Here is a 20,937-nt window from a genome sequence, read left to right as displayed (position 1 = left end):
GGTGTATATAATCATGTATCTCTCCCTCCTGCATTCCAGGGAATACAGGTTTAGAAACCTCAAGCGCTCCCAGTAATTGAGGTGTTTTATCTCCGTTATGCCTTGAAAGGTGCTGTTAGAGTGCAGCAATATTCCAGCCTAGATAGAACAAGTGACCTGAAGAGTGTCATCATGGGCTTGGCCTCCCTAGTTTTGAAGGTTCTCATTATCCATCCTGTCATTTTTCTAGCAGATGCGATTGATACAATGTTATGGTCCTTGAAGGTGAGATCCTCTGACATAATCACTCCCAGGTCTTTGACGTTGGTGTTTCGCTCTATTTTGTGGCCAGAATTTGTTTTGTACTCTGATGAAGATTTAATTTCCTCATGTTTACCATATCTGAGTAATTGAAATTTCTCATCGTTGAACTTCATATTGTTTTCCGCAGCCCACTGAAAGATTTGGTTGATGTCCGCCTGGAGCCTTGCAGTGTCTGCAATGGAAGACACTGTCATGCAGATTCGGGTGTCATCTGCAAAGGAAGACACGGTGCTGTGGCTGACATCCTTGTCTATGTCGGATATGAGGATGAGGAACAAGATGGGAGCTAGTACTGTGCCTTGTGGAACAGAGCTTTTCACCGTAGCTGCCTCGGACTTTACTCTGTTGACGACTACTCTCTGTGTTCTGTTAGTGAGGAAATTATAGATCCATCGACCGACTTTTCCTGTTATTCCTTTAGCACGCATTTTGTGCGCTATTACGCCATGGTCACACTTGTCGAAGGCTTTTGCAAAGTCTGTATATATTACATCTGCATTCTTTTTGTCTTCTAGTGCATTTAGGACCTTGTCGTAGTGATCCAATAGTTGAGACAGACAGGAGCGACCTGTTCTAAACCCATGTTGCCCTGGGTTGTGTAACTGATGGGTTTCTAGATGGGTGGTGATCTTGCTTCTTAGGACCCTTTCAAAGATTTTTATGATATGGGATGTTAGTGCTATTGGTCTGTAGTTCTTTGCTGTTGCTTTACTGCCCCCTTTGTGGAGTGGGGCTATGTCTGTTGTTTTTAGTAACTGATGGACGACCCCCATGTCCATGCTCCCTCTCCATAGGATGGAAAAGGCTCGTGATAGGGGCTTCTTGCAGTTCTTGATGAACACAGAGTTCCATGAGTCTGGCCCTGGGGCAGAGTGCATGGTCATGTCATTTATCGCCTGTTCGAAGTCATTTGGCGTCAGGATAACATCGGATAGGCTTGTGTTAATCAAATTTTGTGGCTCTCTCATAAAAAATTCATTTTGATCTTCGACTCTCAGTCTGGTTAGCGGCTTGCTAAAAACTGAGTCATATTGGGACTTGAGTAGCTCACTCATTTCCTTGCTGTCATCTGTGTAGGACCCATCTTGTTTAAGTAGGGGCCCAATACTGGACGTTGTTCTCGATTTTGATTTGGCATAGGAGAAGAAATACTTTGGGTTTCTTTCGATTTCATTTATGGCTTTTAGTTCTTCCCGCGATTCCTGACTCCTAAAGGATTCTTTTAGCTTAAGTTCGATGCTTGCTATTTCTCTGACCAGTGTCTCCCTACGCATTTCAGATATATTGACCTCTTTTAGCCGCTCTGTTATTCTTTTCCGTCGCCTGTAAAGGGAGCGCCTGTCTCTTTCTATTTTACATCTACTCCTCCTTTTTCTTAGAGGAATAAGCCTTGTGCATACATCGAGTGCCACCGAGTTAATCTGTTCTAGGCATAAGTTGGGGTCTGTGTTGCTTAGTGTATCTTCCCAGCTTATATTGGTTAGGACTTGGTTTACTTGGTCCCACTTTATGTTTTTGTTATTGAAGTTGAATTTGGTGAATGCTCCCTCGTGACTAGTCTCATTTTGTCGGTCTGGCGCTCCACGCATACATGTCTGAACCTCAATTATGTTGTGATCTGAGTATATTGTTTTTGATATGGTGACATTTCTTATCAGATCATCATTGTTAGTGAAGATGAGGTCTAGTGTATTCTCCAGTCTAGTAGGCTCTATTATTTGCTGGTTTAAATTGAATTTTGTGCAGAGATTTAAAAGCTCATGTGAGTGTGAGTTTTCATCAGAGCTGCCTCCTGGTGTTATTACTGCAACAATATTATTTGCTATATTCCTCCATCTTAGGTGCCTTAAGTTGAAATTCCCCAGGAGCAAGATGTTGGGTGCAGGAGCTGGAAGATTTTCCAGACAGTGGTCAATTTTTAACAGCTGTTCCTGGAATTGCTGGGATGTTGCATCCGGAGGCTTGTAGACTACCACAATGAATAGGTTTTGGTTCTCGACCTTTACTGCTAAAACTTCCACTACATCATTTGAGGCATTAAGCAGTTCTGTGCAAACAAGTGACTCTGCAATGTACAGGCCAACATCCCCCTTTTGCCTGTTCACTCTGTCACATCTGTATAGGTTACAACCTGGGATCCATATTTCGTTGTCCAAGTGATCCTTTATGTGGGTCTCAGTGAAAGCCGCGAACATTGCCTTTGCCTCTGCAAGCAGTCCACGGATGAAAGGCATTTTGTTGTTTGTTGCTGGCTTTAGACCCTGTATATTTGCAAAGAAGAATGTTATCGGACTGGTGGTATTGTTGGTACTGGGGGGGGGATTTTTTTTCCGGCATTAGTATCTGTATCTGTTGGTTTGGAGTGGAGGCCATCGACTGTGGTTCCACTCCAGGAATGACTGGATTTGGTGTACGATTTCTGCCATTTCCTGCCAGTTTTTTTTCCTTCCTGGCACTAAAAAACCTCTCCCTCTTGAGTGGCTGTGGCTACCCAGGTTTTCCCATGGCCTGGATGTTTTGTATCTTTTTGTCCCCTTTAGATGGTATGCCTGGCAATTTAAGTTATAGCACAGTCTTTCCTGTACTGAAGAGGTACACATTTCAGGGTAAAAAAGCTTACAGGAAGGGAGTTTGCATTTTCCTGTTGTCATATGGGCATGGCATTTTCTAGGGTGGTCATAGTTGCATGTCCCATCTGTTTTTCCAGATTTCCCATGCCAGCAGATACCAAGTGCATAGTATGTGCACAGGCTTGGTTTCCGCTTGCCTTGGGTTTCTGTGACTGTATTCCCTGTTGGTGCGTGTTTCCCTGTCTTACTTCTATCCTCCCTAGCACCAACAATGGAGCTCCCACCAGTTGTTTTTGGTAATTTATCCTCACTATTGCTATTGGAGTCCTCTTGTTTGCTATTTCCTGCGAGACTCTTTCTGGTACTGAAAGTGGAAGTCATGACATATGTGTACTATATTTCAGAATTAGATGCAGTGGAGACATCATGTTTAATGAGCAATGTGTGGGGTGAATATCACACAGAAAATTTGGCAAGTAAAAATTAAAAGATGAAGTGGAGTTATCAAGGGCATAATTCAGAGGGATGAGATGGGGTTGTTCAGATGGCCTGGGCATGTAGAGAGATAGGATGATGAAAAAAAAAAGATGTATATATCTGAGTGGAAGGTAGGAGGGGTAGGGGTCATGGTTGGAGAGAGGGTGTAAAAGATGCTTCAAGTTTTAGGGACCTGAGCATCCACACGACTTGTGTGAATGTGCTAAATAGAAGCAAGTGGAAAGAAGTGGTTTTAATGGATGTGCCATTAGAGTGTGAGAAAGGAAACTTTTACAAAGGGATTCAGGGACACTGATTAGCCAGACTTGAGTCCTGGAGGTGTTAAGGGCTGTGCCTGAACTCTGAAAGAGTAGGGATGTTGCAGTTAGAGGGTAATCTGAATCCTGATGTCAGCACACTTCTGGAGAGACAGCAACTGAATAAATTATGGTAAATGTGTTTTCTTCTTTAGGTTACCTTGTCTTGGTAGGAGGTCACTGAGACAAAAAGAAAATTAATGTTAAGTTTTAATTCTCAGGTAATTTGGATTTATCTGTCAGAAATAAATATACATCACTGAAAACTTAGAGGAAATACTTTCATATATGTACAGTAACTACTTTCCAAATATGTACTCAGCATTCAAGTGGGAGTTATTTATGAAGAGAAAGACAGTGTTACGTACAATATTTTACAAAGACAAAGCCCATTTAATTAACCGAGATTTATTAGTGTACAAAGTTTGCATTAAATTCTTAGTATCATATATAATAATAGTACATCAAATCCACTTGAATAGTATATGTGCACAAGATTAAAAAAATAAAAAATTTCCAAGAATCTTACTCAACATCCGGTGTTGCTGTGATGTTGGAATTCAGCCACACCACAAGAGCAGTGAGGATATCCACTTCTGACTTTACTGTGAGTCCATCTTGAGACAGGAGATCTTTCAAGCGCTCCTCACTCAAATTACGGAACTCTTCAGTTCGTACAATTTGCCTGAAATATTAGAAACAAAATTAATATTTTGGAATAGGTTAATAGCACAATTATGTGGAAACCTCAACAAGAATTTACTTGGAATTTTTTTAAACTGCATGAAACATGCAGAAAGATACACTGCTCTACACACAAGTAAAACACTACATATAAAAGAAAAGAAACATTAAAAAGAGTATTGTTTGTGGTATAAACGTTGTGAGAATGGAAGAGAGATTAAAGTGCTTATGACTGGGTATTTTTTATCTACCAGATATAATAATGAGGCACTGAATGTAAAGCAATCTTACATCTTTTAAACTTATCCAAAACAAAAACTAATCGATTAATATTCACTTAAAGTCTTTACTTAATCCACGTATGAAACTAACTGTAGATACTATTCTATCAACACTGCTTTACACATATCATATAGTATATCATATACAAAAATATTTCAAGAAAGGGATGCCAATGGAAGCAGTCTTGCAGTGAAGGGAGGGAACAAAGGGGTAACTAAAGGGAATAGATCAAAAATGTGTGATTACCTATTGTTATTATGTACGTATCTGTGGTTACAGGATTAGAATAGATCTGCTATCTCTATAGGGTATTAATGTATGAAGCTAGATGGTACAGTACTATTGGTATTGGGTGAGTTAAATATGCCCTTAAAAACACACACACAATATCCAAGATGAAGCCTATTTAAGGTACAGTACATTAAACTGCTCAAAGATGTTTACTTGAGCTAACACACTTTTCTAAGATATCACATGACAGGTTAGACTTATTACAATGGAAAGGAAATAGTCTACTGTCAATATTAATATGAAGTTCAATTCACACCAAATTCGATTCAATTCTAAAATAATTATATTTTGCACTTCGGGTATGGATACACTCAATGGGTGGGGGTCGAAAAAATTGAATTTTATTAGATGCAAAGTGAAGAAACAGATGACCAGGTATAATGATATGTAATAAAAAAATATAGATATTATAGCCCTCAGATAGGGACTAACATCTCAGTGTTGCTGACTTCTTAGTCCTTCATACTGGTGGTGAAGGGTCCCAGGTTTTAGTGTGTTCCTGGCCACAGCTAAGCCTTGAACCAAGCCCAGGTCCTGTCTAGCCATGGCCTGGCTCTCAATCACTCTCCTATGCTGTTTCTCACAACAAGAATTCTCAAAAACATGTCTTCTATCATACAGCTAATTATCATAACACTTTCTTTCAGTACTGATACAAAATCATAACTAATCATGACTTTAAATACTGGTACCTTTTTATGAGTACCAGTATCTTTCTATAAGTACTGGAATCATTCTATTAGTACCAGTAACTTTAGTATTTTTCTATAAGTACTGGAATCATTCTATTAGTACCAGTAACTTTTTATCAATACCAGTATCTACCTGTCAGTACTGGAATCTGTCTGCTAGTATGAATATTTTTTCAACAGTACTGTTATCTTTCTACATGTAACACTAAATAGAATTTAAATAGGTCAGACATGAAATTAATGGCATGACACTGACAATAGTGAAGAAAAGACAACAAAAAACAACATTTCCACTATGTTAATATTGCAACATATTGTAACACTGTCCCAATAAAAGCTTGTTCTGCAAAGTGTCTTTTCTTGAAACAAAACCCCAAAGCATAATTTCAAATTAATGATAGGATTTATACAAACAGAAAATAAACTGTGCAAGACAACAAAATAATATAAAAAAAAACATACTGCTGTAAATGAAAAACAATATAAAAATATTGGAATTTAAATGGAAGAAGAAGAATCCACCAAAGTTCACATGATCTTCAATGATTATTACAGTAAATTCTAATACAAAAACTTTTTCCAATGCTTAAATTGACTTCACCTTTATACGAAGTCTCAGATAAACATGAGTTTCCATGTTTAAATAGTGACATGAAACACATGATGACACTGATTTAGAAAAGCACACTCTGAGGTTAACTTTTTGTGCACCAATTTAGTGTCACGTCGAGGTGTGGCTGTCCCAGAATGGCAGTAGTTGGGGGAACTCCTGTCACTTCTTGACACACATTCCCTCCTTAACATTGGGTTCTTAACCTTATAGGGATCCTTACTAGCAGACAATCTGGTCTGTACCCTTCACCTGAAATCAGTGGTCAGACATCCAGAATCTTATCTGGGTTCCATAGACTTCTCAGGCTACAAACGTGAAAATGAAATTCAGGTAACCTATATCTCCCTATGTGACATCCCTCTGTGACCACCATCACACTCCTCCAGTCTCAGAACACTGAAGCAGGAATTTGATTCCAAGATTTCTGCACCCACACACAGATATACCAAGCAAAATTGGAGTTGCTCGAGTCATATGCTATATGTTTCACTGGCTGTGCATTTTTAGGTACTGGCTAGCCTGTCCCAATACCATGGCAATAACAACTTCCAGGCAACAATCCAGCGAACACGCAGGCACAGTAGTGGGAGGATAGACTGTACACAAGGTGAAGTGGTATGTGGGTAGCTGGGGTGAAGATGTGGGTTGTGGGGAGTGACAGTTAGGGTTGTAAGAATGGACATAAGAGTTAGGGGTTGAGGGTTGGAGGGGTGATGAAGAAAGAAGAGGTTCTGGATAATAAGTACCCAGAATCCTGATCAGTGAGGGCTGACATAAGGCAAGAAGTCCATAATGTGAGGCATAGCTGGGGCAGGCAAGATAGCCAACAAAAGAAGGAAGCCACATTGGGGTAGGCCATGCTGGGTACAGTCTGGGGCACCATTCACCATAGTGGCCTAAAAATAAAGATGTGCCACTACTGCAATGTAGTGCCCACCTGGACAGTGATAACGCCATAAAGGGATGTTGAGAAGACATCTCGAACACTGATATAGTGCTGATGGGCAATGATTAGCCATCTAGGAAGACATCTTCCTGGCACTTGGCAGCCTATAATATGTGACAGCAGAGAGGTGGGCTAGCTGTGGAAGGTAAGAAATTACTGTGAACTGCTAGCCAGTGACTAAGGTCATATGGCATCATCTCAGAAAGGCATCTAACCTCTCCCCCATTGACTTGTTGTCTCTGAAAAGCACAGTGCCTCTCAAGTAATGTGTTACCCTGCATTCTTTACACAAATAGATTCTTCCCACTCCCTGCTACATGTAGCTCAACATTCAAATATAATTCCTCTGGAAACATGAATATTAGGAGAAAGGCACATCGACATTAACATATAATCAAATTGAAATACTGTAGTTAATAATTTACCAAAAATGTGCAAAACAGAGAAGTAAAATAAACTATTTCAGTGCTAAGAGATTTTTCTGTGTGAGAGGAAAATGAGAATAGTGGTAAAGGAGAAATTTCCTTATGGCAAAATATCAGCAGCATGCTCCAATAAGATACAAAATAACAGATAAGGAAGATTTCCTAAAAGTATCAACAGGGGACACAAAAGCCCATAGTTATAAACAAGAGAAGAAAATGTACTGAGAAAATATTAGAAAGTTTATAAAAGGCTTGAAGCTCAAAAATGACTAAAAAATTTAAAAAGATATATGATAGTTCAAATGCTAAAAATGGGATACCATGAGCTTAGTTCTACATCTACAGCTAGGTAGTTATAATGATCAGTAATTTCCTCAATATTGATCCTGATTTATATAAATAACTTGAAAGAATAAATAAAAAATAACATGTAAGAACATGTTTGTGGATGATACAAAAATCCTATAAAGAAAAAGAAATAAAAACAACTAAGAATCAATACAAAGCTTGGATAAATTGTGCAGACAGATGATGGAATTTAATGTGGATGAGTGCTATGTAAAGGACACATAAAAAGTAACAAGTAATAGGAATATAGACTGTGACATACTGAAAGTATGAAACAGAGATGGGAGTTCTAGGAGCAATTATAAACAATTATAAACAGAGCGGTATTAATAACCTAAAAGAAACTTGTGGATAATAAAGAAAAATTTCAAGAATATACTGTAAGAGGGCTTCGACGAAAAATAGTAACATTCAAAATACCATCATTGGTTGACAGAACGATAAAAAAAGATAAGCCATAAACTGTAAAAGGTCAAAAACAAAGTCATACGATAATGCAGATAATAATTTCTTAGCACCAAGAACATGGAGAACAAGTTGCTTCTAGAAAGTTTGTTTTTGCAAATAATAAGAATAGTGGAATATGCCTATTACCACTGGGAAAAAAATAATAAAAATATTGCATAGTACATTAATTATTGCCCATGTAGGTTCAATATGAACACAACATTAGCACCATTTCTGCTGAAAATGCTTATTCGCTAAAATAATTGTTTCATGTGTCTTGTTTCCTTGTCATTATTTTCACTAGAACAAATCATCTTGCATTTATATTTTAAGTAAAAAATGTATAATATTCATTTTGGCTAAGCAAACCAAGCAAAAATAACAGGAGATGGTATTTGTGGAAGAGAAAAAACAAGAATTTTTGAACATTAAAAGTCTTAAAACTAGTGTCTACAAGTAAATTATGATACATTATGAAGAACTTTTGATTATTCAGACTGCTTTGCATTGAGAGTGTGCTGATAAATGCAGAATTTGTTACAAAACTCCAAATGAAAAACTAGCAAAGATAAAAGTTTGCACTATAAGAAGTGAATATACATACTATATATGTATATAGTGACCATGGTTTAAAAGAGCTTCTTCTAAACAGCAGAAAAATATGCAATATGTAAAGGAAAAGATAAAACGAGTAACAAACCTATGCTTAAAATGTTGACAGATGAAGTCTTGGGCAAAATGAACAAGACGTGGACAGGAGAACTGTTGAGCAAACTGTAGTATTCCCAAACAGTTGTCCACATCAATTCTGGCCATCAAGAACTTAATGCACAGTTCCTTCAGAAGAAATGTATGTGAATAAATGCATATTTATTAAATGACAAAACATTAAAAAAGGCAGCCAACAGTAAATCTAAGATCTATCAACTTACATATACTGTATATTACTATCACTACATTAGAATTTCAAATGCAAGATCATAAGTGCTACCTGAAGATTATACAGCAAAAAAAAAAGGACACAATTTGTGGCTGAACAATGTCCAGAAAGGATAGATACAGTCCATTAAATCCAGATGCTTTCCATACTGTTATGGTCAGCTATGTAAGTGTCCAAAAACAACAGATACTCCATTAAATCCAAAATTGTCCATTACTGTTACAATCATGGAAAAACTATCTCATCATTTGAATTTAATGGACAACTGGATTTAAATGATACCCACTAACTCTTATTAGTTTGTTAAATTGATATTTCTAGAAACTACACTGGTTAAGATTTAAATCCTGTAAGTTTACTTAACCCTTTGACTGTTTCAGGCCCCTCTCTGAAACTGTCATTCTATGTCGCTCAATTTTTGAAAAAAAAAAATTATTTTTTCTTATGAAATGATAGAGAATCTTTTCCCGATGGTAATGACACCAAAAGTTCGAAATTTGGTCGAAAACTCATGGAATTATGCTCCCGCGAAGTTAGCGGTCTCGGCGACATTTGCGTATCGGCGATTTCGCCGACTTTGAGCCCTATTTTCAGCCAATTTCATTGTTCCAGTTGACCAAACTCATAGCTATTTCTTTAGAACTCCATTTTATCTATCAGCTGAGTACAAGAAACCTCCCATTTACTAATCTGGACTACCCAATATGGTGGTCAGAAATTGGCAATTTGGCCAATTTCACGCAAACTAAAAAAGATGCCAACTTCAAAATAGGGTCCAGAATAAACAAGGTAGACATTTGTGGCACTAAAATAACATATGCTCTGTTCATTAGTCATATCTCTAGGCCCCTCTTATATTATTATTGCTTTCTATTTTGATTTTTTATTCATACAAAAAAATACAAAATTTACTGTTATGCAGACTACTGCATTATTGTAAAAATGGTATAAATAATATCAGTGCACTAGTGAAAGAATATTAGACTCCCCAGTTGACGTGTATTGGACGTGTGGTGTGATTTATTTACTCCTGAACATTGGTAAAAATCGAACATTTCCGCTACTTTGAGCTCAGTTTCAAGGTCGTTTTCATTGTCAAAGTAATAAAAATCATCTCTATTTCTGTAATATGTTTTCCATTTTATCACCTAAGACCATGAAAACGCGAATACAACGATAAATACTATACGAAAATACACCTCAAAGTCGGCGTTTTATTCCAAAAAAAGATCAGAGTTTTTTTTTTCTCATTGCGCAATGTGTGCTGCAGGATTTTTTTTATGTGGTGCACACTGACCACACAGACCCATTCTCTCACATGTGGGCCTACCAGCTTTCTCCCGCTTGATTTGAAGCCGCTAGAATTATTGAGTATATATACGTCAGAAACATTGGCTCGTAAGACGTATTTATACGTCGAAAACAGTCAAAGGGTTAATATATAAACTGTGTACTACTAATAAATTATAATCATGGAGATAAAATATTTAATATTTAAATACAATTTTGTTATGAAGGAGCTTCTAAGCAATATGGGCTTTTCAAATGGGTTTTAAAAATAGGATATGTAAACTAAGAACAATTGTAAAGTTATACATACTCTTGCATTACTAATGCAAAAATTAATTAACATGGTTTTCTTTCCATCCTATAAGTTGATTTTATTTATTTATGCTCTATGCAGGTCAAAATGCTGTATAAATCTTTTGCTACCATGCAGGGCAATTTCTGAAGTTAAAGTAATTTTTTATTTTAACACACTGGCCAGGTATATTCTAGGTCTCCCACCGAGGTAGGACCCAAAAAGAAACACTTTCACCACCATTCACTCTATCACTGTCTTGCCAGAGGTGCACAGAAAGGAAATATGTGCATTTATTGCACATCTAGAATAATATTAGAGAAAGAAAGCAGTGTCAAGCATGCAGTAAAACATACCACAAGGCAGACAACCCATACTGTGCAATGTGGTACAGTTATTTCTTTATAACACAACTTACTGTAGGTTATCATTCTGCCATTTAATACAACCTTAAAATCACTGCAGTGATCATTCAGGGAAATCTTCTGAAGATTATGAAAGAATTCACTGAAGGAGTGGAATCAAAATGGCAAATGAAAAATAAAACTGGGTATGACTGTCAATCACTGTAATTTCTACATGGTTCACTGAGTTAGACCCAAAAATATATTGTAATAACTGTATTCAGAATGGCTAATATTAGTTTATCTTATCATACACCTACTGACAAGCAGTACAGAATTCTATAGTATTTTTAACCAACCAGTAATTACTGTATCGCATTATATTAAAACACCATTTTTTTAAATATGTCTAATTCTGAATACTACACGTGAGAAGATTCACAAATACTGTACCAGCAAGTATTCTATTCTCAGCCCTGTTACCATTAATTATTTATACATTATTTTTTGTAATATTTTCTGAAGAAGAAATTTAAGTTTAAATCTTTATCATAATTTTATTTCTTACTATTTCTTACTATTTCTTACTATTTCTTACTATTTTAGGTAGTAGGTTGGTAGACAGCAACCACCCAGGGAGGTACTACCGTCCTGCCAAGTGAGTGTAAAACGAAAGCCTGTAATTGTTTTACATGATGGTAGGATTGCTGGTGTCTTTTGTCTGTCTCATAAATATGCAAGATTACAGGTACGTCTTGCTACTTCTACTTACACTTAGGTCACACTACACATACATGTACAAGTTTATTTATACACACTCATCTGAGTTTTCTTTGATTTTATCTTAATAGTTCTTGGTCTTATTACTTTTCCTTTTATATCCATGGGGAAGTGGAATAAGAATCTTTCCTCCGTAAGCCATGCGTGTTGTAAAAGTCAACTAAAATGCCGGAAACAATGGGCTAGTAACCCCTTTTCCTGTAAAGATTACTAAAAAGAATAAGAAGAAGAAAATTGTCAAAGTGGGAAGTCTGAATGTGCATGGATGTTGTGCAAATGATAAGAAAGAGATGATTGTGGATGTTATGAATGAGAAGAAACTGGATGTCCTGGCTTTAAGTGAAACAAAGCTGAAGGGGGTGGGAGAGTTTCAATGGAGAGGAATAAATGGGATTAGGTCAGGGGTTTCAAATAGAGTTAGAGCTAAAGAAGAAGTAGCAATAATGTTGAAGGATAAGCTATGGCAGGAAAAGAGGGACTACAAATGTATAAATTCAAGGATTATGTGGAGTAAAATAAAGATTGGATGTGAAAAGTGGGTTATAGTAAGCGTGTATGGACCTGGAGAAGAGAGAAGTGTAGAGGAGAGAGAGAGATTCTGGGAAATGTTGAGTGAATGCGTGGGGAGTTTTGAATCAAGTGTGAGAGTAATGGTGGTTGGGGATTTCAATGCTAAAGTGGGTAAAAATGTTATGGAGGGAGTAGTAGGTAAATTTGGGGTGCCAGGGGTAAATGTAAATGGGAAGCCTTTAACCCTTTGAGGGTTTTCGTCGTACTAGTACATCTTACGCGTAGGGGTTTTTGACGTACTAGTACTCATAAATTGTAGCGGCCTCAAATCTAGTGGGAGAAAGCTGGTAGGCCTTCATATGAAAGAATGGGTCTATGTGGTCAGTGTGCACAGTCTAAAAAAAATCCTGCAGCACACAGTGCATAATGAGAAAAAAAAAAACTGACCATTTTTTTTTAATAAATCAGCGACTTTGCAGTGTATTTTCGTATGGTATTTATTGTTGTATTCTAGTTTTCTTGGTCTCATTTTATAGAATGGAAGACATATTACAGAAATTTAGATGATTTTGACTGGTTTTACAAAGAAAGGTGCCTTGAAATTGAGCTCAAAGTAGCAGAAATGTTCGATTTTTACCAAACTTCAAAAGTAAACAAATCGTGCCAAGCGTGCAATACACGTCAACTGGTGAGTCTAATATTCTTTCACAAGTGCACCAATAATATTTATACCATTTTTTACACTAATACAGTAGTCTGCATAACAGTAAATCTTATATTTTTTGTGAGAATAAAAATTCAAAGTGGAAAGCAAAAGAATATAAGAGGGGCCTTGAGACGTGACTAATGACTAGAGGAAATGTCATTTTAGTGCCAGGAATGTCTTTCTTGTTTATTCTGGACCCTATTCGGAAATTGGCATCTTTTGAAATTTGTGTGAAATTGGCAAAATTGCTAAATTCTGACCACTGTACTGGATAGTTGAATTTCATAAATGAGTGGTTTCTTGCACCCATTCGATAGAAAAAATGGAGTTCTAGTGAAATATTCATGTTTTTTGTCGACTAGTACAGTGAAATTGGCCGAAAATGGGGCTCAAAGTGGGCAAAATCGCCGATGCGTAAACATCGCCGAGACCGCTAACTTTGCGAGAGCATAATTCCGTAAGTTTTCTATCAAATTTCAAACTTTTGGTGTCTTTATGATCGGGAAAAGATTCTCTATCTTTTCATAAGAGAAAATAATTTTTTTTTTTTTTAAATTTGGCCGACCCTGAGAACGAGTTTCGGAGAGGGCCTGTCGACCCTCAAAGGGTTAATTGAGCTATGTGTAGAAAGAAATTTGGTAATAAGTAATACATATTTTATGAAAAAGAGGATAAATAAATATACAAGGTATGATGTAGCACGTAATGAAAGTAGTTTGTTAGATTATGTATTGGTGGATAAAAGGTTGATGGGTAGGCTCCAGGATGTACATGTTTATAGAGGGGCAACTGATATATCAGATCATTATTTAGTTGTAGCTACAGTTAGAGTAAGAGTTAGATGGGGAAAGAGGAAGGTGGCAACAACAAGTAAGAGGGAGGTGAAAGTGTATAAACTAAGGGAGGAGGAAGTTCGGGCGAGATATAAGCGACTATTGGCAGAAAGGTGGGCTAGTGCAAAGATGAGTAGTGGGGGGGTTGAAGAGGGTTGGAATAGTTTTAAAAATGCAGTATTAGAATGTGGGGCAGAAGTTTGTGGTTATAGGAGGGTGGGGGGCAGGAGGAAAGAGGAGTGATTGGTGGAATGATGAAGCAAAGGGTGTGATAAAAGAGAAAAAGGTAGCTTACGAGAGGTTTTTACAAAGCAGAAGTGTTATAAGAACAGCAGAGTATAAGGAGAGTAAAAGAAAGGTGAAGAGAGTGGTGAGAGAGTGCAAAAGGAGAGCAGATGAAAGAGTGGGAGAGGCACTGTCAAGAAATTTTAATGAAAATAAGAAAAAATTTTGGAGTGAGTTAAACAAGTTAAGAAAGCCTAGGGAAAGTATGGATTTGTCAGTTAAAAACAGAGTAGGGGAGTTAGTAGATGGGGAGAGGGAGGTATTAGGTAGATGGCGAGAATATTTTGAGGAACTTTTAAATGTTGAGGAAGAAAGGGAGGCGGTAATTTCATGCACTGGCCAGGGAGGTATACCATCTTTTAGGAGTGAAGAAGAGCAGAATGTAAGTGTGGTGGAGGTACGTGAGGCATTACGTAGAATGAAAGGGGGTAAAGCAGCTGGAACTGATGAGATCATGACAGAAATGTTAAAAGCAGGGGGGGATATACATGTAGTGTTGGAGTGGTTGGTACTTTTGTTTAATAAATGTATGAAAGAGGGGAAGGTACCTAGGGATTGGCGGAGATCATGTATAGTCCCTTTATATAAAGGGAAAGGGGACAAAAGAGATTGTAAAAATTATAGAGGAATAAGTTTACTGAGTATACCAGGAAAAGTATACGGTAATGTTATAATTGAAAGAATTAGAGGTAAGACAGAATGTAGAATTGTGGATGAGCAAGGAGGCTTCAGAGTGGGTAGGGGATGTGTAGATCAAGTGTTTACATTGAAGCATATATGTGAACAGTATTTAGATAAAGGTAGGGAAGTTTTTATTGCATTTATGGATTTAGAAAAGGCATATGATAGAGTGGATAGAGGAGCAATGTGGCAGATGTTGCAAGTATATGGAATAGGTGGTAAGTTACTAAATGCTGTAAAGAGCTTTTATGAGGATAGTGAGGCTCAGGTTAGGGTGTGTAGAAGAGAGGGAGAATACTTCCCGGTAAAAGTAGGTCTTAGACAGGGATGTGCAATGTCACCATGGTTGTTTAATATATTTATAGATGGGGTTGTAAAAGAAGTAAATGTTAGGGTGTTCGGGAGAGGGGTGGGATTAAATTATGGGAAATCAAATTCAAAATGGGAATTGACACAGTTACTTTTTGCTCATGATACTGTGCATATGGGAGATTCTAAAGAAAAATTGCAAAGGTTAGTGGATGAGTTTGAGAATGTGTGTAAAGGTAGAAAGTTGAAAGTGAACATAGAAAAGAGTAAGGTGATGAGGGTATCAAATGATTTAGATAAAGAAAAATTGGATATCAAATTGGGGAGGAGGAGTATGGAAGAAGTGAATGTTTTCAGATACTTGGGAGTTGATGTGTCGGTGGATGGATTTATGAAGGATGAGGTTAATCATAGAATTGATGAGGGAAAAAAGGTGAGTGGTGCATTGAGGTATATGTGGAGTCAAAAAACGTTATCTATGGAGGCAAAGAAGGGAATGTATGAAAGTATAGTAGTACCAACACTCTTATATGGATGTGAAGCTTGGGTGGTAAATGCAGCAGCGAGGAGACGGTTGGAGGCAGTGGAGATGTCCTGTCTAAGGGCAATGTGTGGTGTAAATATTATGCAGAAAATTCGGAGTGTGGAAATTAGGAGAAGGTGTGGAGTTAATAAAAGCAATAGTCAGAGGGCAGAAGAGGGGTTGTTGAGGTGGTTTGGTCATTTAGAGAGAATGGATCAAAGTAGAATGACATGGAAAGCATATAAATCTATAGGGGAAGGAAAGAGGGGTAGGGGTCGTCCTCGAAAGGGTTGGAAAGAGGGGGTAAAGGAGGTTTTATGGGCGAGGGGCTTGGACTTCCAGCAAGCGTGCATGAGCGTGTTAGATAGGAGTGAATGGAGATGAATGATACTTGGGACCTGACGATCTGTTGGAGTGTGAGCAGGGTAATATTTAGTGAAGGGATTCAGGGAAACCGGTTATTTTCATATAGTCGGACTTGAGTCCTGGAAATGGGAAGTACAATGCCTGCACTTTAAAGGAGGGGTTTGGGATATTGGCAGTTTGGAGGGATATGTTGTGTATCTTTATACGTATATGCTTCTAAACTGTTGTATTCTGAGCACCTCTGCAAAAGCAGTGATAATGTGTGTGGTGAAAGTGTTGAATGATGATGAAAGTATTTTCTTTTTGGGGATTTTCTTTCTTTTTTGGGTCACCCTGCCTCGGTGGGAGACGACCGACTTGTTAAAAAAAAAAAAAAAAAAAAAAAAAATTTGTAACATGTGGTATTCATAACAATATTTACAATACCTGATTAACTACTTTTTAAATACAGTGGAACCTCAAATTTCGAACTTAATCTGTTCCAGGAGCTAGTTCTAAAGTTTGAAAGACGAAGTGACATTTCCCACAAGAAATAATGGAAATACAATTAATCCGTTCCAGAAACCCAAAAATATTCACAAAGAAATATATTTGATAGATAGTATTACATTATAGTTTTATATACACACAACAAATATAGTGTACAATTATTAATAAATTTAAATAAGCATATAAGAACATAAGAAAGAAGGAACACTGCAACAGGCCTACTGACCCATGCGAAGCAGGTCCATGTTCCCTCCCCCCCATCAGCCCAATGACCCATCTAGTCAGGTCACTTCCACTTAAGGAAGGAGCAAGGCATCAGACCTAGTAGCAAAAGCTAGTCAGGTCCAACTCACACCCACCCACACCCACTCATGTATTTATCTAACCTATTTTTAAAACTACACAACGTTTTAGCCTCTATAACTGTACTCGGGAGTTTGTTCCACTCATCCACAACTCTATTACCAAACCAGTGCTTTTCTATATCCTTCCTGAATCTGAACTTTTCGAACTTGAAACCACTGCTGCGAGTCCTGTCTTGGCTGGAAATTTTCAGCACGCTGTTAACATCCCCTTTATTTATTCCTGTTTTCCATTTATACACCTTGATCATATCCCCCCTAATTCTACGCCTTTCGAGAGAGTGCAGATTCAGGGCCCTCAGTCTATCCTCATAGGGAAGATTTCTGATACAAGGGATCAACTTTGTCATCCTCCTCTGTACGTTTTCCAGTGCATTTATATCCGTTCTGTAATACGGTGACCAGAACTGTGCAGCATAATCTAAATGAGGCCTAACCAAGGATATATAGAGTTGAAGAACAACCTGAGGACTTCTATTATTTATACTTCTAGATATGAAGCCAAGGATTCTGTTAGCTTTATTGTGAACACTAATGCACTGTTGTCTTGGTTTTAGATTACTGCTAACCAGAACTCCTAAATCCTTTTCGCAATCAGTAGTATTAAGATCCACATTAGTTTATATGTGGCATGGTTATTTTCCTGTCCAACATTTAGAACTTTGCAGTTGTCTATATCAAACTGCATCTGCCACTTCTCCGACCATTGCATCAGTCTATTCAAATCATCCTGGAGTGCTCTAGTGTCCTCATTAGAATGAATTATCTAGCCTATTTTGGTGTCATCAGCAAATTTGCATATGTTGCTATTTATTCCCTCATGTATGTCGTTTATGTAAATAGTGAACAACAACAGGCCCAACACTGACCCCTGCGGAACACCACTTGTGATGTGCCCCCATTCTGATTTTCCCCATGCCTCTACCCAGGGAAAAATTTCTCCTCCTATTCTGTGTGCCTTAAGTTTCCTCAATAGCCTCTGATGTGGAACTCTATTGAAAGCCTTACTGTTGAAAATTTCACACATATTCTTATCATTGTCAGTGATCTGACCTAAGTTACTCTTAAGTAAGCCTATCTTGTCCCTAATCTTACTTCTGTATACCTGAAAGAACCCTTTTGGGTTAGTCTTCGAATTCCTTGCGACCTTAGCCTCATAATCCCTTTTTCCTTTTCTTATTCCTTTTATTCTCTCTTTAATTGAATATATTGATTTCTTAACTGCCCATCCCCTCTTTTGATATGCCTATATATGCCTCTCTTTTGACCAATGGGATGTTTTAATCTATTGCTCATCCATTTGGGATTATTTATGTTAGATCTAATTTCCCTACTCCGAACAAAAGTTGTCTGAGCAGCTAGAACTATGCTCTGAAAATTCATATTGGCAACCAAGATAACCTCCCTGACCCATAGTCAGGTCATCTGTTGCAACCCTTGAATGGGTTACAATGTATATGATGTATATGTATATAATGTATATTATCTTTTCATATAATTTTATATTGCTTATATTTGTGATAATAGCTAAATCGTGAATATATTGCTTTATATTATTATTTGACTTAGTTACTTTTGTTAGGTAGGATGTAACATATTATTATGTGCTCATAGTTCAAGTCTTGATTGTCTAACTACTGTAATTATCGCTCTTTGCTCGTTACTCTGCCGGCTTCTGTTGCTAGGCAGCAACTGTCCACGGAGCTATCACGTGATCGAGGGGGAGAGGGGTGATCTCACCTCGCCTGAAGTATTCAGTCTGGTCTAGACTCGCTTGGTGGTTGGACGTATTCTAGACAAGACAAGCCTAAATCTCCCTTATTGGCCCTTGTTGGAAGATCGTCTCTTGTCTCATTATTGTTGTAGGTTCTGTGGGACTCTGTTCACAGAACACTGTATAGACTTAGTGATTTTCGACGTTGTACTGAGGTTGTGTGTCGAATAGACACTCTGAGCAACTCAGGTCCTGAGCTGTAGCTTCTGACCTAACTTGTACTGGTATCTGTGTACTGTCACAGTCGGGGATTTTCTTATGCTGAACTTAGATTCAGTAGTATGGGAGTTGTGTGACTTTTGTGGAGGATCTGCAGATGGTCCCTACTTAGTGTCGTTATATTACCTCCTTGTTCCTGATTCTGTGTCGCAGTCGCTTGTTATATTGCTATTGGGCTTAGCATTCTTTTTATTGTTCAAGCAGACTGTTCTGACTGCCAGTTGGTCAAGAAGTTAGTTTATGCGAGGACTTTGTCAGTCACTTGTTTAAGTCTAGACGAGTCGTGAGACACAGCGAACTACTTAGAGCACTTACATACACACACTTATTTGTATATTGTATTATTAAATGTTAATGTACTAGATGGTACTTAAGAATTATAAATGTGATATGTGCTTTCAGCACAAAAATACTGTACACGAGAGAAGTGATTATTCTTATTTTGTTGATATTGATTTAATTTAATTTGATATATGCCTAGACAACTTAATGATTAATAAATTTATTAAATTTTAATTTCTCTAGTTAGTAGCCTACCAGTTGTAATCCTGAAGCACTAATAATTCTTATTGAATTCTAATGGATAATTGGACAAGGATACTGACTAATTGTTACGAAAACCCAGTAACAGGCTGGATGCTAGAAGGGCAGTCCTTTCTAGTATTCACTGGAGATCTCTAAGCTTATTAGAAATCGCATTTTTTGTAACATCATCCCAATTTAGCCCACCCAGGTAATTTTTCAGTCCCATGAAATTGGCCAAGCGCAAGTCTGGGACAGAGATTTGATTGCAGTTATCTGGGTAATTCCATGATATATTGAAACTAAAGTGATTTGTGATCACTTTTCCCAAATTCATCATTAACCTCAAGATTATTAATTAGTGATTCTTTGTTGGCAAGAACCAAGTCAAGCAGACTGTTTCCTCTAGTTGGTTCTGTCACAAACTGTTCTAAAAAACAATCCTGAACCTTGTCAAGAAAGTCACTAGACTCAAGATTTCCTGTCATATTGTTCCAATCAATTTATCTAAAGTTAAAATCTCCCATTAACACAACATTTTCATATCTAGATTCCTTATGAATTTCGTCCCATAACAGCTTACTGCACTCTTTATCAAGGTTTGGGGGCCTATAAATCACACCCAAAATTAATTTGTCACGACCCTTGAGAATCTGTAGCCAAACAGATTCTGTGTCCGATGTTCCTAATCTTATATCATCTCTAAGACAACACGCTCTGTCTGTGTCCCCACCTGCGTGGGGACACAGACAGAGCGGGCTGGCAGACAGGTCCGGTACCAGGCAGTTCGAAAGGAGGGGCGAATTCAATAATAGGGACAAAGTTGGTTCGAAAAAAAGCGGTCGATTTTCAAAGAGTTCGATAAGCGATACATTCGAAATTTGAGGTTCTACTGTAACTGCATATGTTTTACATATAAAGAAGTTGGAAGGATGGGTAGGGGTACTGTAATTTGCAGGATCATTTGAACAGTGATGGCCATTTACTTCTGGCAAGACAACTATTGAATAAATGATGGTGAATGTGTTTTGTTTTTTTTATTACTATACAGGAGAGCCCCACTTATACACCAAGTTAGGATCCAGGCAACTGCTGTAAAGTGAAAATCACTGTAAAGTAAATCATAACCTCTTTTCTTTTTTAAATGCAAATAAAAGCCTGATAACATGTTTACATTTTCATATATTAACCCTTTCAGGGTCCAGAGGCCAAATTTCAAAGTGTGCACCAGGGTCCAAGAATTTTCAAAAAATAATTTTGTTATTTTTTCTTATGAAATGGTAGAGAATCTTTTTCTGAAGGTAATAAAACAAAAAG

The 20,937-nt window shown here is 37.5% G+C and overlaps 1 protein-coding gene across 3 annotated transcripts in view; it reads right to left on the bottom strand.

Moving 5' to 3' along the window:
- The window catches only part of LOC128693571 (gigaxonin), a 70,640-nt gene that overhangs the window by 19,692 nt on the left and 30,011 nt on the right, over nt 1-20,937 (bottom strand). For all 3 annotated transcript variants that reach the window (XM_053783353.2, XM_053783352.2, XM_053783354.2), the window contains exons 4-5: nt 9,096-9,232; nt 4,197-4,352 (exon numbers count right to left, since the gene is read on the bottom strand). In XM_053783353.2, coding sequence (XP_053639328.1) covers nt 4,197-4,352; nt 9,096-9,232 — 293 coding nt within the window. The remainder of the gene's footprint in view (nt 1-4,196; nt 4,353-9,095; nt 9,233-20,937) is intronic.

The sequence above is a fragment of the Cherax quadricarinatus genome, unplaced genomic scaffold (assembly GCF_038502225.1).
Source record: "Cherax quadricarinatus isolate ZL_2023a unplaced genomic scaffold, ASM3850222v1 Contig160, whole genome shotgun sequence".
Lineage (NCBI taxonomy): Eukaryota > Metazoa > Arthropoda > Malacostraca > Decapoda > Parastacidae > Cherax > Cherax quadricarinatus.
This window is presented reverse-complemented; position numbering and strand designations above follow the sequence as displayed.